General features: G+C 41.1%; 1 protein-coding gene across 2 annotated transcripts; it reads right to left on the reverse strand.

Moving 5' to 3' along the window:
* Positions 1–1,874: 1,874 nt before the first annotated feature.
* On the reverse strand, positions 1,875–25,509 carry LOC123752774 (adenosine deaminase 2). 2 transcript variants are annotated; one of them, XM_069332367.1, is made up of 11 exons: positions 25,389–25,509; positions 19,188–19,380; positions 12,224–12,406; positions 10,432–10,549; positions 10,011–10,141; positions 9,440–9,609; positions 9,189–9,322; positions 7,066–7,256; positions 5,508–5,665; positions 4,270–4,472; positions 1,875–3,912 (listed from the first exon to the last, which is right to left on the reverse strand). In XM_069332367.1, the coding sequence occupies exons 2-11, from the start codon at positions 19,339–19,341 to the stop codon at positions 3,762–3,764; spliced, it is 1,593 nt and encodes a 530-aa protein (XP_069188468.1). In that variant the 5' UTR covers positions 19,342–19,380; positions 25,389–25,509; the 3' UTR covers positions 1,875–3,761. The 2 variants fall into 2 exon arrangements, with proteins under 2 accessions (XP_069188468.1, XP_069188463.1); XM_069332362.1 differs by having other exon boundaries at positions 19,188–19,383; positions 25,389–25,504.
* Position 25,510: the final 1 nt, after the last annotated feature.

Below are 25,510 nucleotides of genomic sequence, written 5' to 3' on the forward strand. Positions count from 1 at the left end.
GATTTCTGTCCGGATATGGAGAAGTTTTGCCAGAAAATTATCCGGACTTGATTTAAACTATGCCTGTCTGCGGTATCCGGCTAAACCTCCGGTTATCTGGATCACTATCCGGATACTGCAAAGTTTTGCCAGAAAATTACCCAGATGCTATTTTGGTCGGATAACCCAAATATCCAGTTTAACGGAATCCAGATAAGCGAGCTCATACAGTACTGTACAGTATATCTAAATGGAAAATTTATTATTCAAATGGAAGGCCCTTATTTGTATCACTAAAATTAGTTATATTTTTGCACTGCTTTAAAAAAAATTAAGAGCAGTTCAAGAAGGATGAAGTTTGGAAATTTCCTTAAGTTAGCTGTTTCTTTTTAGAGGGGGAAATGCTAAATAATTGGGATCAATGGAAATGTCAATTTAATATTACATTATCACATATTTGCTCAAACAGCCTTCAATTGTTAACAGTTTAAAGTTGTTTAAGACTTATGAAGATGTAAATTTATTTAACGTGGTGCAAATATTGTCAATTAAGGTTGTGAACTGCACTGGGTGCGGAGAGTTTCAAGAGCATTACATACCGCGTGTTAATACAAGTGAATGAATATCTGTTTGTGCTTGCATGTTGTATGTGCGTGTGTGTGTGTATATGAATCTTGTTGTAGAATCTTTGTACTAATATTAGAAGTACATTTTTTATTAGAAGCCATAGAGTATATTTGTAATGTATGTGATTGTATGTCTCTCAACTGTTTATAAAGCTTAGGTTGAGTTTAGTGGTAAATTTGAAAACTACTGTATATGTGTCATTCAATGTGTTAGTTGTATTATTGTGCCAAATGCCCTAAGCCAATCATGCAAATAAATGGTGTATATTGTAGGAAGTTGTTGTATATCCATATATATGTTTTTATCTTAATTATAAACATATTATAATTTTTTGTTTTCAAGTTGTTAAATACATACAGATGACTTAATATATTTTTTTATACCCCTTAAGTGACATTATATTGGGAAAGCCTTCAGTGAAATAGTTAATGAATTTTTTTTTTTTTTTACCCCAACCTTCATATTTTTGTAGTCGGGTATTTACAACCATTTTGTAACAATGACAGTGTTCTGTATTTTGCTTAGCGATCTAAACATCAGTGACTAAACAGTCAAAAATGCATTAACCCAGTATGTACTTACTTTATTTGCATCAGTCTTCTTCAGTACAATGAATGGTTCAAAATAGCAACACAACAGCTCTTAATTTCTACACTAAAGGAAGTACTGTAGGTTTATCATACAATTTAAAGGTGTATCTTCATAATAGCTGTGAAGGGCTTTTGAGTATTTGATAATTAATTTGTAGGTTTGTTTTTGCACTAAATGTCACTAATCATTATTCTCTAAATGGGGACTTGAAGGATGCTTTAGTTTATATAGCAGTATAAATAATAACACTGAGAAACTACAGAGAGTTTCTCTATCACTATTCTCAGTATTACTTGTCAAATTACAAGTCAAAGACACTTGTCCTTGTCAGTTCAGACTTCAGCTTTTAATTACAGGCAAAGACTGCATATTCAGAGGGGTTGGTCCTAGGAGCGAATGAGTAACTGGCTTACCTAATGCCCAAGTCTCCTGAATAAGAAATGACTTTTACTTACCCAAAAGTGTATTTGGGTTTATTTATTAATTCCGTAAACACTTGTTTCTTCACTTTTATGTTTTTTATAATTAAATAACTTGTGTGGGTTGATGTACAAATATGTATATGATATTGTATTCATGAAACTGAATATACATTACTGATATACAGACTGTACATGGTACAAGTATTTTACATGGCTACATCAAAATAGGTTTTGTATGTGAATAATCAAACCGCCTGAGGGTGATTTTTATTCAAAATACAGTATATATATTCTATTCTGAAGAATAAATACACAGTTTATTAAATGCACAATGTAGCATTACAAATGTATTGTGTGTGTGTGTGTGTATAAGTACTGTACAGCTGTATGTGCATAGGTGGGCATGTACTACGTACCACTCATACTACACTCCCACGATATTAATTTCTAGGAGAAGCCCCTTAATGGCTTCCCACTACTGGATCACGTCAGTTGCAAGAATCCTGATTGGCCTACCAGAGACCCGAACCAGAACCTGGACCCCCTTACAGTGATGCAGGAAATGGGACGATTATTGTCACCTCTTGAGGTTACCTTGAAGTGTTTTCGGGGCTTAACGTCCCCGCGGCCCGGTCGTTGACCAGGCCTCCTCGTTGCAGGACTGGTCAACCAGATGGAAGACCCCTCGTTGGGAAAGCATCCAGAAAGCGAAGCTTTACAGACAGTTGCGAGGTTCATCAAAGCAAAGCATCAAAATGGCCAAGCGACTCTGCAAATGATTCATTCCAAACAACTAGTTCACTTGAAATTAGTTTGAACCCATTAGTGCCGATGGCTGCAACTAGAAGCCCCAGAGGCCTTGGTCCACAGTAAGCTCCAAGGGCAGTCCTGTCACTGATGTGGTTGACTCCAGTATTGTGCTTCTCGGGTTGCCAACTGTTGCGGTGGATCCCACCACTTATCGGCTAAATGCTGGCCATCTTTTGGACTTTGTCTTGTGGGAGCCAATTACTCGTTTTATTATTCATTTAGTATTTGCTTCATTTGCTTGTTTTTATTTCTTGGCAGTTTTGTGTGGACCTGGCAATTTTTCACACTTTGAGCTACATGTGTACTTGGTGACCCTTTCCTGGATACTCATCTAGCATTGCCCCTGCACTGACAGAATTGTTTCTCTCCTGTGTTCAGGAGTTCGCCCCTGATAGACCTGATCACTGGAGTAGGGAGCCTTGCTTTGGGCAGTGCAAGAGTCATTGACTCCTCTGCATAGACCCTCAGCTGGGGGCATCCTAATTAGTAGTGTGAGGGGTTCATTAGGATACCCATACGCTTGCTTATACAGCAAGTCATGGACACCCATCATAACTGAATTGTTGTAGACTGTGTTCAGTGTTCTTTTGGCAAGCATCCTCAAGTGTCTGTTTGTCCTGCTTGGTTAGTTACTTTCAGGCTCTGGTAATTTTCCCTGTAGGTCTATGATGTGGCCTGTTAGGAATTGACCTGTTACGTCAATCCATACCAGCCCACGATTTTAGTCTGCTTATGATTTCGGCAATTATCCAGTTACCCATGTCCAGTAAATGGTGCTCATCCAATTATTTGGGAGGTCTCTGCATGAGTTAATTGGTGGTGGTGCACTATATATATTGGTGCATTTCCATTAAAAAACGATTGAAGGCATTTTAGCAGATGTGTCTGTTAAAATACATGCTGTACCAAAAATAAAACAAATGTCTTCCATTATCCAGTATGTTTTTAGTTTTCTGTATACCCATAGGTGATAAATAATTAGGAAAACTGGGGTTGCACTGTGATATGGACTTTGGACAAATGACCGGAAATTATATATCCCTGTAATTATTCGGTGGAAGACACGCCTTAATAACATGGTTGACACATTTTGAAGATGGTTACCCTTGAGGCCTGGTGCTGCCTTGGATCATTTGGCTGATCCAAGGTAGCACCAGGTTGCTGGCGTGTTCACCTTCACCAGGTGGTAAAACGATTTTCCACATAAATATTCTGATGCTGCAGTCTGATATGTGGCTATCAAAAGCACTTCGTATGCACAGACTATTAATAGTAATACAGTAGTTGAATTATAAGTGTTTTAATTTTTGTATTAGTCTTCGTAGTCTGTCGCTAGACCTCATTATTATACATAGTCGTGCAAGCAAAGAATTTCTTGGAGGTGCGGCTGTAGAGTCTGGCGCTGGCGGTGATGAACTCGTCCCACTTCTTCACCCACATCAACATCAGTTCCTGTTTTGCGTCTTCTTCCAGGCTGCTGTAACTGAATGCAAGGATGCACGTTAAGCACTCTTCCAGCCTCTCACACTCCTATCTCCCTTTTACGTAAATTAAATTGGTAAATATTGACCTTGGGAACAACTTGATACATGTACAGTATGATATGTGTTAACAGTGACAAAACATCACTGAGCAAGCAGTAAAAAAAAAAAAAAGTCCACAATAACATTGCTACATAATAATTCAATATATTCATTCATATACTGTAATGTAAATATAATGTACCTGCAATCATCGGCTGATAAAGCAATCATTGTTACAAAATATGAAATAGAATTGCATATTTAACAATGTCTAATTAGGAAAACTGACATTACAGCAAATTCATATAAATAATTACTTGATAGAGTTAATGGCCAGTTGTTTGAGGAACCTGAGGTCGGCCTTGGCCCCTCCTAGCCCCATGAATGCCTCGTAGAAGTCGTAGGAGAGGCCGATAGCGCCCCAGGTGCCTGGGTCGTCAGCGGACACCACCACAGGGAAGCCATCTGCCACCAGCGCAGCCATCGGATGGTTTCTGAGATCGGACACAAGCTTCAGCACCTGTAGAAGGCCTCCTATTACATTTCATGCCACAACCGGAAATACAACAGAACGTGGAACCGCCTACCCACCAAAATTGCAAATGCCTAAACACTGCTACAGTGCTCACAATGGTGAGAATTCCCAATTGTAAACTTTAATAATAAATAATTCATTATGTCGGGGGTAGGCAGCCAATGTATATAACGTGTGTAAAATAAATATATATATATATATATATATATATATATATATATATATATATATATATATATATATATATATATATATATATATAATCACTAAAAACTCTAAATGGCCCAACCAGGATTCGAACCCATGACTTCTAGGATCACCCCCCAAACGTACACATTACTGTGACCACCGCACCATTGATCGTCTGAGAGATCAATGGGTGCAGTTCGGTGCAACGTTTGGGGTTGATCCTAGACGTCATGGGTTCGAATCCTGGTCGGGTTGTGCAGCCTTTCATATACATATATACATATATATATATATATATATATATATATATATATATATATATATATATATATATGTCGTACCTAATAGCCAGAACTCACTTCTCAGCCTACTATGCAAGGCCCGATTTGCCTAATAAGCCAAGTTTTCATGAATTAATTGTTTTTCGACTACCTAACCTACCTAACCTAACCTAACCTAACTTTTTCGGCTACCTAACCTAACCTAACCTATAAAGATAGGTTAGGTTAGGTTAGGTAGGGTTGGTTAGGTTCGGTCATATATCTACGTTAATTTTAACTAAAATAAAAAAAAATTAACCTTATACATAATGAAATGGGTAGCTTTATCATTTCATAAGAAAAAAATTAGAGAAAATATATTAATTCAGGAAAACTTGGCTTATTAGGCAAATCGGGCCTTGAATAGTAGGCCAAAAAGTGAGTTCTGGCTACTAGGTACGACATATATATATATATATATATATATATATATATATATATATATATACATATATATATATATATATATATATATACAGTGTATATATAGACACACACACACACACCTCACCTGGTTGGAAATAGGGCAGATTTCAAGAGGAACGTCCTTCTCCAGAGCGAGTTCCCTGGCCTCGGGGTGCTTGGTGATTGCGTAACCGTGGCCGATCCTGGTGGCGTTGAGCAGGAGGGCGTCGATGATGTTCTCGTCCGTGCTCATACCGATCCACGCTGGCGACACCACATGGCTTAGTGCACTACACTACTCTTCTTCTACATGTAACGTTAGTATACAACACTACTCTTCTTCTACATGTAACGTTAGTATACAACACTACTCTTCTTCTACATGTAACGTTAGTATACAACACTACTCTTCTTCTACATGTAACGTTAGTATACAACACTAATCTTCTTCTACATGTAACGTTAGTATACAACACTAATCTTCTTCTACATGTAACGTTAGTATACAACACTAATCTTCCTCTAACATTAATACACAATACAACTCTTCCTGCCAATGTAACACTACAGCAGTCATTTTATTTCATCTGATTTAATGTTTCTTATGTAGAAAGATTTATTTGAGTATTATTTCAGGGTCTGGATTTTTTTATTATTATTAATCCATTATCTTGTCTTATCATTTGAAGTATTTTTTTGGTAGATCCTGCCCAGTAATTGTAAAATGCATACTAATAAAAGAGAATAGTGTCTCGTTTGGCCTTCAACTTTGGCCTGTCTGTTCACAGTTGGAGGCCAAACACTCGGGGCTAGACACGCCAAAATTTGTAGGGGACATGGGCTGGGGTACGGGACGGACATAGGTTGGTCGGGGAAGGCCGAAGTTAAATGCTTTAAGTAATATAGCGTGTTACCCAACACTCCCCCAGTGATTTTTCATTAAATCTGAAATCGGGAATGAGATGTCCGTAGAGTTTGAAGTTTACTCGGTGCAATTTCTTAACAGTATATTTTCTGAGAGGAGAAAGAGCGAGGAAGCAGGTGTGGAATGGAGAGGAGAAAGAGCGAGGAAGCAGGTGTGGAATGGAGAGGAGAAAGAGCGAGGAAGCAGGTGTGGAATGGAGAGGAGAAAGAGCGAGGAAGCAGGTGTGGAATGGAGAGGAGAAGGGAGAGAGGTGGGGGTGGGAAGGGCTTTCTTAAAAATACATTTTCTTGTAAAAGGGAGACGATGGGGAAGCAGGGGGAGGAATGAAAGGAATGGGGTCAAGAGGGAAAGGGGTGGGAAGGATAGTCAGGCTATCGCGGGCGCTGACGGGTATATCCCTTATATGCAATGGAAGTTATGGGTCTTGTGAGAATTAAGCGACTCACTGTTATAGTGACCAACGTTGTGTGTATCCACTACTCACCTAATTGTGCTTGCGGGGGGTTGAGCTATGGCTCTTTGGTCCCGCCTCTCAACTGTCAATCAACTGGTGAACAGATTCCTGAGCCTACTGGGCTCTATCATATCTACATTTAAAACTGTGTGTGGAGTCAGCCTCCACCACATCACTTCCTAGAGCATTCCATTTATTAACTACTCTGACACTGAAAAAATTCTTTCTAATGTCTCTGTGGCTCATCAGCCTCCACTGGTCAACAGCCTCTGGCCCCATACCTACCTGTCTCTCCCGAGTGGTAAAACACCGGCACGTGAGCGTCGGAGAGTGTGAGAAGTAAGTCCAAGAAGGCTCTGAGAGGAAGACCCTTGTCCTCTTGACCGACCAAGTCGAACCCTGCCACGAACTCAGGGAATTCTGTTCTCAGCTCCTTCACCAGGGAGATGTAGCCCTCCATGGTGGCGTTGTCGACACTTGTGCGGGAAGAAAGGAACAACTTACTGTTAAATGACAATGTGTGATAAACATAACTCTCCCTAAATCTTCTGTTTATATTCGTCTCTGGATTTATTTTCAATAACCAAAGCAAAGTGATGGAAGTGACATATTAGGCAAAAAATAGAAAAATTCATACAGGAGTCTAAAGCCCCAGGTGTGGATGCAATTCAGTCCAAATTCGTAAAGGTACTGGCCAATGAATTTTGTCCACTACTGAAACCTTCTATAGAAAATTAAGAAAAAGTTCCCCAGACTGAAAATGTGCAAATGTCTACCCCCCCCCCCCCCCCCCCCCTCCCCCCATCTTCAAAAAGGCAGAAAGAGTTTGGTGGAAAAGGCGAACACAATATGGCTTTTGTGTAAAATATATATCGTTTTACTAACCGGCTTGCCGTTATGGAAACGGTTACCAGCCATTCACACAAAGGACTAACGGTAGGCGTAGTATACATGGACCTCACTAAAGCGTTTCATAATGTACCACCCGAGAGACCGGCAAGGAAATTACAGGAACATGGAATAAATAATAGAATAATAATAGAATAGTAATATTGTTTAATATTACTGCCCGAAACGCTTTGCGTAATAGTGGCTTTAGGCATTGTATGTACTAGCTCTTATCTATAAAGCCAACAAACTTTGTAAAATCTCTTTATGTATGTACCTTTGCCTAAATAAGAATTATTATTATTATTATTATTATAATAGTAGAATTGATAAAACAATGGCTGAAAGGGAGTAAGCAACAGGTCGCCCTAAATGAAAATGAATCTGACTGGAAAAATATAGTGGAATACCGCAAGGTTCCATCTTGGGGCTGGAAAAATATAGTGGAATACCGCAAGGTTCCATCTTGGGGCTGGAAAAATATAGTGGAATACCGCAAGGTTCCATCTTGGGGCAACTCTTTCCGTCATGTACATCAATGACATAGATAAGAATATTACAAGTCACATGACCAGATTCGCAGAGGACACTTAAGATCTGTGGTAAAGCAAGAAACGAAAACGATATTGAGGCCTCTCAAAAATATCTACACGAACTCCACAAGTGGTCAGAAGATTGGCAAATGATGTTTAATATTGAACAATGCAAGACGTTGCTCGTTGGGCAACTGCACACCACAACTGTCATGCACCAGATTGAAGAAGAAAAAACCTAAGAGTTTAGATCCATCAGTCATCCTGGCCGGGGAGGATTGGCTAGGCGCTAGTCCTTAACTGTACGCTTCTGTTCATCCAGCAGTTAATGGGTACCTGGGGCCCCGATTCAAGAAGCAGTTACGCAAGCACTTACGAACCTGTACATCTTTTCTCAATCTTTGCCGGCTTTGTTTACAATTATTTAACAGTTGATGAGCTCCGAAGCACCAGGAGGCTGTTTATAACAATAACAACAGTTGATTAGGAAGTTTTCTTGCTTGTAAACTGCTTAATAAATGTAACCAAAGCCGCCAAAAATTGAGAAAAGATGTACACGTTCGTAAGTACTTGCGTAACTTCTTCGTGAATCTGGTCCCTGGTTGTTAAATGATTGGTGGGTCGTATTCCAGGGAAACTAGTGGATAAAGCTTACCCTGAGCTATGGGAAGGTAAAACTCTCAGCCTCCTAACAGGAGTCAATAGTCTGTTCCTGTACCCACATGAGTAAAAAAATAATGGTTACACAACACGCGAGAGCTGTAATAAAAAACAAGAACCCACCAAACTTTAGGAATAGTCAAACGAACCTTTGATTTCAAGAAAAATAAAGTGGGTTTTCAACTGTACAAGCCTCTGATGCAGTATTCTCCACAGAGAATACTTATACCCTGTGCACTGGTTCGTAGTTTAACGTGTGTGTATGTGTGTGTCTACCATTATCAGAGCCTCAAGCAAAACACGTAAGACAGGGAAGTCACATCTTACTGTCGTGGTGGTGCGTAGATGTAGCGAGTCCCGAAGTACTGGTCGGGGTGGTCGGCCAAGAAGCGCTTGGCGGTGTCGCGATACACCGTCATTGTCTCCGTCGGAGTCAGCTGAGTCCCATCAAGCTCGTACAGCTGCCGAAACAAGAATATATAAACAATGAAAATGTATCCTATCTGTGGGTATATTAACCTTCGTGTTGATATTGACACCATGAGACATACAGTGACGAGGACGGAGGTGTTACTGACCATGGGCAGCGTGCCTCTGAATTCGATGTACAAGACGTTGTCGTCTGCGAACTCCTGCAGCGCCTGGTATAAATAGGCCTCCCAAGCCGGCCGGTACATAACCATATCGGTAATGGCTATAAACACCTTCTCAAAGGCCGACCACACGCTGTTAAGATCCGGATATTTTTCTGCAACGAACAGACATAAAGTTTAGTTCAGTTCATTTATTGCGCCCCCCCCCCCCCCGTCCCTATACCTATCCTGGCTCGATTGGATCTCTTTCTCTGCAGTGTGTATATAAGTTTTGCTCTTCGTACCTGCTCTCGAAGTTCAGGTCTTGCACTGCGGGTGTGTACTCGTCTAGCTGTGCTTGCGGTGGTTGAGCTTCGGCTCTTTGGTCCCGCCTCTCAACCGTCAATCAACTGGTGTAATGGGTCTTGAGCCTCTACCACATCACCTATTGCACTCCATTTGTTAACTGCGGGTGAACAGCAGGTACTATGACGCTAACAAACAATCTTTCTAATGTGGGCCCCGTTTGTTAACCATTAATCAACTAGCTGAGGCGTGCATATGATTGGGCGGTTACCATCGGGATTGTCGGTGAGGATGGAGAGCCGCGCCAGAAGCTGCTGGTCGAAGTCATCAGGTGTGGGGTACGAGGCCCTCACGTCACTCACCAGCTGCCATTCACACGACTGGTCCGGCTCCGCGAAGAACCTGAAACACAAGGTTATTTTTTTTACGGGGTTATTCATGCCCGTGCCGCCACTTGTGGTGGCTTAATCGACATTAATCACTCGGTTGACCAGACCACACACTAGAAGGTGAAGGGACGACGACGACGTATCGGTCCGTCCTGGACCATTCTCAAGTCGATTGTGATGAGGGAAGGAGGCGAAGGACAATAAATAGGCAAGGCTGTAATGTATCTTTAAAGGCTGGACTCAAAGAGCTAGCACTCTACCCTGGAAGCACAGTTTGGAAAATACATTTAGTCGATTACTCACTTCATGAGGAGTTGGTCGTCCGGGACGTAGCACATGTAGAGGTTTGGCCAGTAGGTGATCTCCTGCACCACCCAGCTAGCCGAAGCCAGCGCCGTGTCGTGGAGGTGTAGACCCGCTCCTGGAATGTCAACACAACACGTGTGACTTCGATGATGTTCCTCTGTACCATCTTCTCCCCCAACACCCACCATGGAGTGATCTTCTCTTACATGTTCCGTATGGGTGTTCTGCTTGACAAACTTGCGTCTGTCACCTTATTGCTGAACTGCAGCAAGTTTGTCAAGCAGGATTTCCTTTACTAAAACAGTATTGGTGCCTTTAGACAAAATGTATCTGTTCTAAATGTTCACTAACCTGCTTCGGATCAGTCTATCTAGTAGCTTGCAAGGGATACTTGTTAGTGATACCGGTCTAGCTTAATTCTAGCTAGTCTTACCCCTTTCTTGTAAATTGGCCCATTCTCCTCCCTTCATTTCTTCTCTCTGTCCTGCCCCTTCTTTGTTCTATCCTTATTTTTGCCCTCCTTGCCCATGTCATTTTCCAGGTTTTCCAGGTAGACTTCTTTGAAAATTAAGATTCTTGGGGCTACTTCATTTGTGAATACAGTCCGTTCTCACGAGTGTTCCCAACGTCAAGAAACTGTCGTACTAAATTGCCCTATCCTAACTAACCAGAGGGACCCATGAACAGAAAATGGGACATTATGCCAATGTCGCGAACCGAAATTGAAGATCAGCTTCAGTGGTCTAGTTTTAATGTTTTCTCGTGATATGACCCCAGCCTGTACACTTCCAGATCTCTTTCACCCTCTCGAAGGTGTAGCTCAAAAGATCTGCGACAGATTCTTTTCAACTGCATAAGTTTTGCCGGAGTTTAAGCTGTGATATCATGTCGTCTCAGAATGATTGTCGATCTCTCGTTTTGCGCTATCCTCCTAGGCTATTTTTTAATTGACTGTGAATTTACTATTCGGAGGGCAACATGCTGTTATTCCGTGTCACAGGTTTCGTTTAAAGGCCCGTCAGGGGATTTGACGGCTGAGCGGACAGCGCTCGGGATTCATAGTCCTTAGGTTCCGGGTTCGATCCTCGGCGGAAACAAATGGGCAGAGTTTCTTTCACCCTGATGCTCCTATTCACCCAGCAGTAAATAGATACCTGTGAGTTGGACAGTTGCTACGGGCTGCTACCTGGGGGGTGTGTAACAAAAAGGAGGACTGGTCGAGGACCGGGCCGCGGGGACGCTAAGCCACGAAATCATCTCAAGATAACCTCAAGATAGAGGATGTTATCGTGTTTTCCGTAGTTGTTGTGTATACTGTGACAGGAAACAATAGTAGTGACGTTATCCCATATTAAAATGCTTGTTTATTTGTATATAAATATACCATCCATTAACATTTTAGAAATGTATAGCTTTAACCGTGTGAATATATTAAATATTCACAATATAGCAATCGTAATCAGGCTATATAGGGCTAAACTCACATATATATAACATAAAGCGAATATATAGCCTCACACAATTCATAATCTATTAATTTTGTATTCATAATCTATTAATTTTGTATTCATAATCTATTAATTTTGTATTCATAATCTATTAATTTTGTATTCATAATCTATTAATTTTGTATTCATAATCTATTAATTTTGTATTCATAATCTATTAATTTTGTATTCATAATCTATTCATTTTTATGCGGAATAATTTATTAAATGATAGTTTGTTTATTAGCAGCCTTAGACACGTGTGAAGCAATACTGGGGCTCATTTCCAGGACATTAATTACCTTTTGGCATCTGCCTGATGATATGGAAGACGGCCGAGGCTTCGATCTCCGCCTTGACCGACATAAAATTCTTGGATGGCGGGAAATCGAGAGTTTCGAAGCCGGCGTTCATCTCGGCCATCTTGGCCGCCGTCAAGATCTCGTTGACCTGCGTCTCCTCCGCCGTCAACACCTGGTCTTGACCTGTGGAACACGAGGTTAGGTTAATACGCAATTCACATCTGTAGGCTGTTGTTGGTTTACGCAATCCTTCGCCGCCACGCTGTAACACTGTAAAAGGTGTTTGGTTTAGTTGTATTTAAAATACATAGAGATACATGAGTCACAGACAGGGATTTGAGAAGGCGCCAGTTTGTCGGCCGGAAAGTCACACCTCTAAGCGTTAATGACCTCAAGTGACCTGAGGTCAGATCATGCGAATTTCACCTTGCTTCTGCTAATCTTATAATTGGAGCCTGGTAGCCTTCAAACATGCCGACGTTTAAGGAGTGGCTTGGTAGAGTGCCTGAGGCTATCTACTTGTGGGCGGAGTTAGTTACTAGGTTCCCCAATATATACTCGGAGAGCTATCGATTCGAGGGCATTAACAGATAGAGAAGAACAGCAGCCAGCAGAGGAGAGAAGACGGCCTAGCAGGAAGGCTGTCGGCCGGCGGGGCGGGGCAGTCTCTGTCAACTACAGACCCCCCCCCCCCTCCTCTCAATCCAGCTATAGGCAGACACTTGGTGAGTTGAGCATTAAGGTGACTTGGTCGTGTTTATATATGTTGTGTGATGATCAGGGGCAGTCAAGTTGTAGGGTTCTCAAATTCTTGGATGATGGCTCACTTTGAATATTAATCTTTAACATTTTAATTGGATTGCTTAAGTTATGATACTTATCATGAAAAATATAATTATTGAATTTATTATTTAAATGGTCTTTCACTTGGTTCCCTAGAGTTTTGAGTTGAAGTGAGAAAGCCTCTGTGGTTACTGGTTCATGATATTAATGAGTACATGTTTGGAGTTGATACATGGTAATAACATCTTTTGAGAATATTTTGATACAGACAAGTTCCATTCCTTGTCTTGTATGTAATGGTCTAGAATGGATGGTGGCAGCATTTCGTCTTCTACTATCTACTCTTCTACTTCTACTATCTACTCTTCTACTTCTACCTATCTATTCCTCTCCCTCCACCCCTCTCCAGACTCTCACTTTCAACTAATGACCCTCCTCGCTCCTCCCACATCTACACCTCTCACCCCAAACCCTCACTAATTACTTCACTATTCATTTCTTTCCTTTCGTTTTCTCTTATACGTTTGTGGCAGTGAAATGTATTCTAGAGTTCTCTCTAGGGTTTCGGGTAACTGATCAAGATACGGCGCCTTGTAGTCATAGCACCTAGGTAGTCGAATACCTAGGTTACAAGGTGTTGAACGAGAGAGGCTGCCTTAGAAACTCTGGAGGTGCTCTAGAATAGGTAGCTAACTGAGGACGGGATAACGGACTAGAGAGAGCTGTTTCCCCCGGCCTCGTTACAACGCGTCTCACATCTAGCACACCTGTTCTCAGTTTAGAACATGACGTGATATAGTATGGTACACCTGTTCTCATTTTAAGATATGACGTGATACATCATGGTACACCTGTTCTCTGTTTAAGACATGACATTATTTGATCACCTGAGGACTGTGTTGAAGAAGATGTTCCTGGTCTCCTTTACCAATATTCTGACCACACACGTATATGATGTTGTTTTAACAGTATAAATATCTCTTAACTTTCTTAGCACCACTGAAGCCTTACTTCACCCATAATATATACACCCATAAAATATCCAACCTTAATTAGAATTGAGTAGAATATGGCACACACACACAATATATATATATATATATATATATATATATATATATATATATATATATATATATATATATATATGTATATATATAGTATAGCCTATTTGGTAACCATTTATATATCGTTCGATATAACTACCATATTCACAAGGTTTACATATATTTACATATTTATTTACATTTTTATTTACACATTTACAAGGTCATTGCAATATATTGTGAATAGGTATGTTTGGTAAACTCAATAGGCGTAGAGTGGTACTTTGTGACTAAAAATGCTCTACAATCCTTTAAATAACCCATCACAATTAATGTCAGCTTATAATATTATAAGAAATCCGATTTTGTTTATTAAATTTTTATTATTTATCCGCACAAATAATTCTAACCCATGCTAAAGGCTAGAATACATGATTTTATAGATTGGTTGCCCAACGAGGCTTATAAGAAGAAAATATAGACTAACTATATGGAGTGTCCAGTGCAATTATTAAAATACAAATTAATATGATTACTTCAGATTTAGAAAACAAAATAAGAAATTCCCAATGACCTGAAATCTTCTGTATTAAAAGCTGTGATAATTTTTGCATTAAAATGTATTTAATGCAAAAAGATTTTATTTATAGATTTCCCAATGACCTGAAATCTTCAGTACTAAAAGCTGTGATCATTTTTGCATTAAAATGTATTATATGGTCAGCACAGCAAGGGGGAACAAGGAAATATGATGTCATTGCACGAATTCAACTTGGCTATAGGCACACCTGGCAAGCTAGTGAGGCTGAGTCACTACCACAATATTTAGCCAATAAACTTTTGTGACAAACTGTTACAATATTATGTTGACCACACACTAGAAGGTGAAGGGACGACGACGTTTCGGTCCGTCCTGGACCATTCTCAAGTCGATTGTAAATATTATCTTGAGCATTATGTTATTGAACACTATTGAGCACAATGTCAGCAGTTCCTGTTGCGTAGTGGTAAGACACGCGTCTGGAGTTTAGCGAGCGCTTTGTTCTGGGTTCGTATCCGAGGATTTACTGGGTGCCAAGCCTTAACTGTAGCCTCTGTTTACCCAATAGTAAAATGGTTACCTGGTTGTTAAACGATTTGGCAGGTCGTATTCCGGGTAATATTAGGATTAAGGACTTGCCCGAAACGCTACTCGTGCTAGTGGCTGTACAAGAATGTAAGAACTTTATATAAAAAAAATTTAATGTGAAACTGTATAAAAAAAATTGGACCTCCTGGCCCAATTGGTTGAAAGTACAACCAATTATGTAACTATATCTTTGCCTCTGGTGTACTGGAAGATATCTTAACAGTTAATACAAAATTTGCTTGTCCATATTTGCATTTGTTAGCTCCATCTCTTATGAATCCGTCCTTGCCTTGTATGGTAGTGAACAATGGAAAGTTGCATTTACAAATTTGTAAATTAAGACATGTATAATAACTGATGTAGTTGATTAGATTGGTGGTGCTCTTAATAAGGTCTATCAACCTCTAAAGGGTCATTAAGGTCACTGACCAACCAGCAAGTATACTGCAGTCCTGAACATAGTCTACAGTAAACTCCCAGAGAGATGCTCTACACCCTTCAGTGTATATATCCCCTCGCTGTGTTGCACATTTCATTACGGGCTCACCATAGCCCGTGCTACATGGACATTTCGTTCTGAGTAGGCAAATCTACAACAGCATGCAGATTGTAGCCTCGTGAACCGCGTGTATATGTTTTAAGTCTACAAGGGTCCGGTAGTGTTCGTTCTCGACTCACAATCGAGAATTCCGGGTTCGAATCCCGAGCGGGACAGAAATGGTTGGTCACATTTCCTATCACCTAATGCATCTATTCACCTAGCTGTAAATTAGGTACCCAGGTGTTAGCTTGTTGTGGAGGTTGCATCCAGGGGAGGGTCAGTAATTCGACCCCCGTGGGGGGGGGGCTGGATATAAGCCTAACATGTGCCGAATGTATGAACTGGTTGCGTGTTCCCAGACACAATTAATTATAATTATTAAATTAGTGCTATTGTCTTGTGTATAATCCTCACTGTCCTGCGTGGCAGTGAATATGAACAGCATCCTCACTCCAATAAGGCCTAAATGAATTACTCCGATTAGCCAAAATTGTATGGTAATTTTTGATGACCAGACCGCACACTGGAAAGTGAAGGGACGACGACGTTTCGGTCCGTCCTGGACCATTCTCAAGTCGATTGTGAGACTGTCACATGTCGACTTGAGAATGGTCCAGGACGGACCGAAACGTAATAGATTATTGTATAGAGTTAAAGAGCACATGTCACCTGATATCAATGGTTTCACACATGGTAAAAGTGTACACAACTGTATCACAACCTTTCTTACTGTTCATGGAGATAAACGGCACAAGTACACAACATTTCTTGATTTAAAAAATGCCTTTGATATTGCTAATAGGGAAGTGATTATGTATGAATTAGCGAGAATGGATATAAGGGGACATTTATTACAATGGATACGAGGCTATCTTACCAACCGGAAGTCCTCTGCACTGTTCCAAGGCTACAAGAGTGAAACTAAAGTAATGCAACTAGGCACCCCACAAGGAGGAGTACTTAGTCCTACCTTGTTTAATGTTCTAATTAATGCTTTACTAAAATCAATCCCAACTAGTCCGGCAAACATCACTATCAGCTATGCAGATGACATCCTTGTGCATACTAAAACCCACCGCGAAATGCAAACAGTCTTAAATTGTATACATACAGCTTGTGAGAGCCTTGGTCTTGTAATCAACGCTGCTAAAACTAAGGTATTTAACAGACAAATTGGCAACCGCAAAAGTGGACCACGAAAACTTAAGATAGACAACATACCAATAGACTATGTCTCTTCTTTCAAATACCTTGGTGTCTCTGTCCCTTGTACCTCAACTGCAGTCAATAAGTTACATCAACAATGTAGAGACAGACTCAAGGCTCTCAGAACTGTAGTGGGGTACAGCCCGAAATATGGTGTTAATATTAGAATAGCAAGAATAATGTATTTAGTGTATATAAGGTCTCTGATATACTATCATGCACCAGCTTTGGTCCTGCAGAATGGCAAAAGTATTGATAGACTGGAAAAAATGCAAAATGAAGCACTCAGAATTATACTTGGCTGTCCTATAACTACCAAAGTTCTCAACATGCGGAAAGAATTAAATATACTTAGCATTCGAGATAGAATATTTGAAATTAATCTTATGATGGGACTAAAGCTGCTGCGTGATAACAAAAACAACATTGTGTCAGTTGCACTGTTAGAACACATACGAAATGGAACTAGCGAGTCTAAATGGATTCAAAGAATTGCCACTCATATTAAAATGATGGGACTGCACGATGTATATACAGATGAAAGAGTACAGCACTTCCTTCCACCCTGGCAGATAGTACCTTTTGACATCCTGACCCCTGCATACCCCACCAAGAAACTAATCACAAGCAACCCTCATGCTCAGCTTGCTGCTAAATTAAGCACCATAGAACACATTCACAATATACACGCTGAAAACAACATTGCACAGACCATATACACTGACGGATCACTCAATACAGCTACAGGGAGGGCAGGAAGTGCTGTTATTGCTCATCAGCCCGATGGCAGCACAATTCAAAGAAATATCCGAATTAGTAACTGGGCGTCCACAATGCAAGCCGAGTTGGTAGCGATACTGGTAGCACTCGAAATTATTGACAACACTGAAGTAGACAGCTTAATTATTTCTGACTCCCTATCCTCACTACGAGCAATAAACAGTTTGCAATCAAGTAATAACGTGCTTGTCTTGGAAGCTAGACGTAGATATGTAAGAATACTTAGCAAGAGGGTAAATATAAAAATGTTGTGGATTCCTTCTCACATTGGCATGCAGGAACATGACAAAGTTGACGCCCTTGCTAAGGCTGCAGTAAATAAAGACAGTATTGAATGGAATCTTGAGTTATCAAATAGGTCCCTTAAAAGTGTCATTAGACGAGAACTCCTAGATGGATTTGAAGAAAGTAGAACAGTGCAAACTGGAACTAGTAGGTCCATTGTTCATCACAATGAAATGTGTGAAGTAAAACATGTGTATGGGGCAAGTAACAAAGTCAGTAGACTAACAGATGTTGTCACAGCTCGTATAAGACTTGGCTACAAGTATCTCTGGCAGTTCGGCTTGTATAGGGATCTAGATGAAGTAAAGTGTAAAGTGTGTGGACATAGGCAGGGACACACACTCGAACACTATATCATGGATTGTTGTAAAATTGAGCCTTTTAGAGATAAATCTAAGCTCACTCTGTATGATATGGCAACCTATCTTATTACCATGGATAAATTACCTGAAATCCTTGCACTGTACCCACATTTTGCTTCCAGTAGATGAACGACATATGAGATTCAGAAACAAGTAGTGTATTGTGAGGACTAATAATAAACAGAAGCTCCCCTATGACTCTGTAATATCCCCATTGGCCAAACTATTATGTATTAACGACAAGACCTACCATTAATGTATGATGACTTACTGTAAATATGTAGCTCTTGTAATAGCACTTTCTCTGTAACTAGCTGACATTGTATCTATAAGGTGAGAAGGATTGAAGAAATTGTTTATGTAATAATCTAAGATGAGGTCTGATAAAGACCTTTTGTGCCCTCTGTAATGCTTTTGCGCTACCGCTCACAGGATGAGTATGGGGTGCACAATAAACTAGCCGCCTTCGGCGGCAACAATCAAATCAATCGTCGTCCCTTCACCTTCTAGTGTGTGGTCTGGTCAACATACTTCAGCCACGTTATTGTGGCTCATCGCCTGCATATGATAATTTTTGTCCGTAGCTTTGTTAATAATATCAAGGTTGTTGCCAGTGAAACAACCCTGGAACATGTAGACACTAGAGAGATGTTGTTGTTATAAATTCAGCTACTCGGAACAAGTTCCAAGTAGCACGGGCTATGGTGAGCCCGTAGTGGACTTACCTGGCACAGGAGCGGTGCCGTCGGAGCACTAGAGAGAGCAATGGCGGCCATATGAACCACTGTGAGAGCCATATAGTACACCATGACGCCACTGTAGAGGTACTGACCCAGTATTGCAGTCTGCTCCTGAGCCAGCATGGCCTCCCTCTGCAGCAGGTACTCATCAACACTCAAGGTGTGGGTGACGGAGGGTGCGCCGGCCAGGACCAGCACGCCCACTACCGCCCACCTCACCCCCAATAACGCCCACAAGCCGGCCATCGTGTTGTCTCCGCCCGCACTCTGCCTCCGCCACGGACCCTGCTGTAGGGGAGAGAATCACACGGTAATGAAGTAATTATGGCGAGAATGCGCCAAGCCAGATTGATTGATTGAGATTAAACCACCCAAAAGGTGGCACGGGCATGAATAGCCCGTAAGTGGTGGCCCTTTTGAGGCATTACCAGTATCAATAGATGATACTGGAGATCTGTGGAGGTGCGGCTGCACCCTACGGAGAGGTCGTGACCTCTGTGCGCCAAGCCAGTACCTCTATGCAACATTCGGAAGGAATGTGCGGACGAGGATCTAGGATAGGACAGAGGGAAGGATCGGTGCCAAACCACTTGAACCGTCGGGGGATCGAACGCCGACCTGCAAGAAGCGTGAAGGGCGTTTACCCAGAACATATAAGCAATTGTTCTCCCGTTGTACATTAGCCCAGTTATTTTCATGTATGTTACACCCGTGACTTGCGAAGGATTAACCTGTTACTTGCACAGGAGCAGCCATTAACCTCACCAATAGTTAGTGGTGATTGAAGTCAGTGTGTCAAGGTCTATGGTGATGTGAGATGATAACGGTATGAGGTCTTGACGTCTCGGAGTGTCTCCTGCTGGAATGTGTTGACACACTCACCTCTTGACAAAAATGAGGCCGTGATAGTACCTGATTGGTGAACAAATAGGACTATTTGTTCACCTTCGGAAGGCCTTTGATAGTTAACCATAAGAACTCTCTTATATATGGTCGACTTGAATCGACTTGAGAATGGTCCAGGACGGGCCGAAACGTCGTCGTCCCTTCACTCTAGTGTGTGGTCTGGTCAACAAGATTCGTCGTAACTGGAATATGAGAGACGCAGTAGTTCCTACTCATAAGGGAAGGCTCTCAAGTGACAGTATTACGGGTCGACAGCAACCTGGTATTATTTGCCATCACCATCGAGCTCGATTTTGAAATTCAGCGTTGTCTTGACTTGACGGCTTCGGTGGGAAGATCTTTCTAGTCTAATCGCGGTCATGTAATATCACTAACCCATTGTACCTTCTTGTGAATAAATTATTATGTGTATATATATATATATATATATATATATATATATATATATATATATATATATATATATATATATATATATATATATATATATATATATAAAATAAATAAATCTGAATACTGAAGTTTGTGTATGTAAGCACAACACATAATAATTTTTATATATATATATATATATATATATATATATATATATATATATATATATATATATATATATATATATATGTATAAGAAGGTACATTGGGATTTGTGAGTATACATAGCATAGTAATTACATTCTTGTAAAACCACTAGTACGCGCAGCGTTTCGGGCAGGTCCTTAATCTAAGAAACTTATAAGTAGGTAAATACTTGCAAAATTTATAAAAATGATAACAGTTACATAGCATGAAAAAATTAAAGATGATAGAAAAATTGTAGGTATATTAAAGCACATAGGTAGATCCAATAGTCTGTTGCAGTTTGTCTTCCTCTGAAATCCATTAGAAACAAAATGTGCTGATATTAGTGGGTCAAAATATTCTTGAGTGGTAACTAGGCTACGAGCCATGTGAAGACGCCCCTGGGACTCCGGTGTGGCCCTGGTGAGGTCCACCCTAGGGTTAAAAAAAATCAAAATTAAAAAAAAACGTCTCCCGTTTTCCAAACGGTTACGTCTTCTTAGTGACAAGATTCTTTCATTGATTTATCCCAACTATTGTGACAACCCGCAATAGTTACTTTTAGATTCAGCTACTGGGAACAAAAAGATCCAAGTCGCACGGGCTATGGTGAGCCCGTAGTGGACTTACCTGGCACAGGAGCGGGGCAAGTAGCACGGGCTATGGTGAGCCCGTAGTGGACTTACCTGGCACAGGAGCGGGGCTGTGACTGACAATAGATGTCAAACTCCCTACCTATATGATCCTAGGTGAACCGAGGCATCAGGTAAAAGGAAGGGTCCCCCAAACTTTTCGTACTGCCTAGGAATCGCACTAGAGACCCAGGTGAGTGAGATGACTGAGCTAATTACTACTCTTGTGTCCAAACAATATGATATATGTGTTATCAATTAGACCCGAAGCTGACCGTGGGCACTCAATAACGATGGTAGTCAGTGGCGGAGGACCATATGCTCCCTCTAGTCCACAGTATTCCTTTCTGGCATACTGAGAAGCATCTAGAATGATATCAATGGCCTAGTAGCCCTGTTTGTTTACAATTTCCTCGATGGACCTCTGAGGTCCATCACGTGTTGACGTTGGGGCTTCTCGCTGACGTACGTTCACTGACGTTCACAGGTTATAATATATAACCTATATTATAAAACATTATCGTGGCTGAGATGTTACATCAATTTGGAAGCATCAGTTTAAGCACATCTGTTTGAATACCCCCAGTTTGGTTATATTAGTTAGAATTCAAAATTCAAAAATTCAAAATTCAAAATGTCCTTTCAGGTAAGAGTACATACATAGAAGATGAAATACAAACATAATGTTGGATTTATAGATAGAGCTAGTACATACAATACCTAAAGCCACTAATACGCACAGCGTTTCATGCAATTATACCTGCATGGGAATTATACTAGAATTAAACCTGCATGAGAGCAAAATTAGGTCAGCCCCCGAGTCCCCAATGGTTCTGGGAGACACCTGCTGTCACACCCTTATATTTTCTTCAGCCGTGTACGATAAGTGATAAAGTATCTTGCGTAATCAGCCTAGTGCGCAGTTGTGACGAACAAGAAACGGACGGGCCAGTAATGACTGCCACCGGCCACAGTAATATCAAATACGTATGAATGAGACCACGACAATGCCGGATAACGAACCCCGGTCACAGACGCTGCTCAGCATGAAGCGTACAAGTGTTTAGGTTGAAAAATAAGGTGGAGATTTAAGCGACCATTCTTACTGATTCGACGCGAGATAAGAAGAGATAAGAGAGCGTGAGATAAGAGAGGGAGAAGGAGAGAGAGAGGGTCTCTGATAATTCCACTTTAACATAATGTTGCACTTTTTTCATAAGTAAAATTTTAATTTCTACACTTAATATAATTTTAATATACATTGCGATCAGTCGAAACTTATTTTTAGTTGCTTTGATTATAGTTATTTATTAAATAAGCGTTTTTAGTCAATATTTGTCTACCATGCTATAGGTTATCAATTGTAAACCATTTGAATTAAAATATTCTCAATAAATATTTTAATTTAATTGATTTAATTTGGAAGACATTTAGCCAGGATGTAAACACCACAACAGCTGATAAAATATATAGGCTTCAACCCTTAAAGTCTATTTTATCATGACTGTAGTTGACACTATCTTCCAGCTGCTGTAATCATAGCAATTGAAATGCAGTATATATTCAGATTTGAATTCAACAAAATCAGTATCTTGACTCAAGAAATTGCAGACAAATTCGCGGAAATCTAAAAGATAAAACGTGTGTAGGTTAGGTGAAGCCCTAGAATGTCTTTGTGACATAGGCTAGGCTAAGTCATGAATCCTTCACTATATGTGCATTGAACTTTTTAACAAGCTTACGTTCGGGTGACATCTCCCGTCACGCAGGGTGCAGTCGCACCTCCACAGATCTCCAGTATCATCTCTTGATACTGGTAATGGCTCAAAAGGGCCACCACTTACGGGCTATTCATGCCCGTGCCACCTTTTGGGTGGCTTAATCTCCATCAATCAATCAACAAGCTTATCAAAACTAACTTGCTGAGCTAACTGAATTGTGGGGTTCAGTCCCTGAGCGCAGTATGTGCCTCTGTAACCCTTTCCACTACTGCCCCACAAGATGGGTATGGAGTGCATTATACATTAACTAAACTAACTTCACTATACTCACGGCACAACGTTCTCATCAACTCCAAAACCTCGTCAAAAATTGTAGGAAATACAGGTCACATCCTGGCAAAAGATGTCGATGAAAAGTTGATTCAATGATACATAAATAATGTTTTCCAGTTTGGCAGTGAGTGTGTTCGCCTGCTGAATCAGAGATTAGTTCCCAGTGAGTATTATGTACAAGAGCTGAGGTCATCAGTGCTAAACTCTGTTCAGCTTGAATACGAAGGTTTAAGGTCATTCACTGGAAGACATCTCCCGTCACGCAGGGTGCAGTCGCACCTCCACAGATCTCCAGTATCATCTATTGATACTGGAAATGGCTCCAAAGGGCCACCACTTACGGGCTATTCATGCCCGTGCCACCTTTTGGGTGGCTTAATCTTCATCAATCAATCAATCGTCATTCACTCCTCTTTAGGATTTGTCGTTTTCTCTCAACTACCGCCCACAACATGGGTATAGGGTGCATAATAAATGAACTAAACTCGGACAAGTCTTTAATCCTAATTTTCCCCGGAATACGACCCGCAAAATCGTTTAACAACCAGGTACCCATTCACTGCTGGGTGAACAGAGGCTACAGTTAAGGCTTGGCGCCCAGTAATCCTCCCCGTTCAGGATACGAACCCAAGCCAAAGCACTCTCAAAACACCGGGAGAGTGTGTTACCACTTCGCCACGGAGGACTGCTGAATTACACAACGTTAATTCGTTGTGTAATGTTACAACAACGTGTAATGTTATCTCATTACACTTAAGAGATAACAAATCCGATCTGAATTCTCAAAGAAGTAGAAGGTTTACGTCATATGAATTATTTTCCAATATATAGATTACCCTAGACAAAATACTGTGAATTCATAAAGTTTCAAGCACAACTGTGATGAAATAATCCATAGGCGAGACTGGTGGTGTAATTCAATTATTTGTAATAATATAATTCATTTTAGGTTTTAATATCCACCTGAAGAGGACATGAAGGCAAATGGAGGGACTTCGACTTGAGAATGGTCCAAGACGGACCGAAACGTCGTCGTCCCTTCACCTTCTAGTGTGTGGTCTGGTCAACATACTTCAGCCACGTTATTGTGACTCCTCGTCTGCATACGGAGGGACCTTCAACCCTGCTTCCTGTCCTCGTCGAGGTCACTAGCGTTAGTGACTCTCATGTAAACTCCGGTAAAGAAATATGCGACGACACCTGCAAGCCGGATGTTTCTTATTTGTCACAGGACACCTGTTAGGCTGATCGAGGTCTCTATAGTCAACGAGTGTTATAAAGGTCCCCTTAACCAACGATTGTTATATAAGTCGCCTTAGCCAACGACTGTTAAAGAGGAACCCCTACCCAACGAGTCGACTGTATAGAGGTCCCCCTGACAAACGACTTGTATAGAGGTGTTCCTAGCTAATAACTTTTATAAAAGGTCCCACTTAGCCAACATGTCATAGACGCTCCCTCCCGTAGCCAACGACTATTATAGGTCCACTAACCAACCACTGATTATTCAACAGGGTGCTACCCATAACAGTCAACTAGTTCCCAGGCAGTTAACAAGGGTACTGAGTGTTAAGAAACATGTTCAAACTTCTCGTCTTCTCCGGAACGGAACCCTTGATCAATGTGAACCGAAAACGCTATCAGTAATCAACAGTTTTTGAATTCGTAGCATCGTGTATAGCCATGTGTACTTTCCGTTTATGTAACTGCTACTTCAGGGTCATGCAACACCACAAGATGGAACGAGAACCAGTTGTCCATAATCTATAATTTCAAAGCCTATGGCTAACAATCTTGCAACGTCAGTTATTACATAAATACGAAGTGATTGATGGCTGTACATAAAGCACAGCCCCGCTCCTGTGCCAGGTAAGTCCACTACGGGCTCACCATAGCCCGTGCTACTTGCCCCGCTCCTGTGCCAGGTAAGTCCACTACGGGCTCACCATAGCCCGTGCTACTTGCCCCGCTCCTGTGCCAGGTAAGTCCACTACGGGCTCATCATGGCCCATGCTACTTGCCCCGCTCCTGTGCCAGGTAAGTTACGGGCTCACCATAGCCCGTGCTACTTGGAACTTCCGAATAGCTGAATCTATAATAACAACAACTGATGGCTGTATATACGAAGTTGCTGGCCTAACCTGTTTGAGGCGGCTGGATGGAGGAGATGAGGTGTTGCTGCCTGGGGTATCGAGCCTACAGTGAGGGCCCGGATTGAGGGGGCCCTCAGCGCTCGCCCCTGCAGGGCCCCCCACCCTCCCAG

This window comes from Procambarus clarkii, chromosome 4, assembly GCF_040958095.1.
Source record: "Procambarus clarkii isolate CNS0578487 chromosome 4, FALCON_Pclarkii_2.0, whole genome shotgun sequence".
Taxonomy (NCBI): Eukaryota; Metazoa; Arthropoda; class Malacostraca; order Decapoda; family Cambaridae; genus Procambarus; species Procambarus clarkii.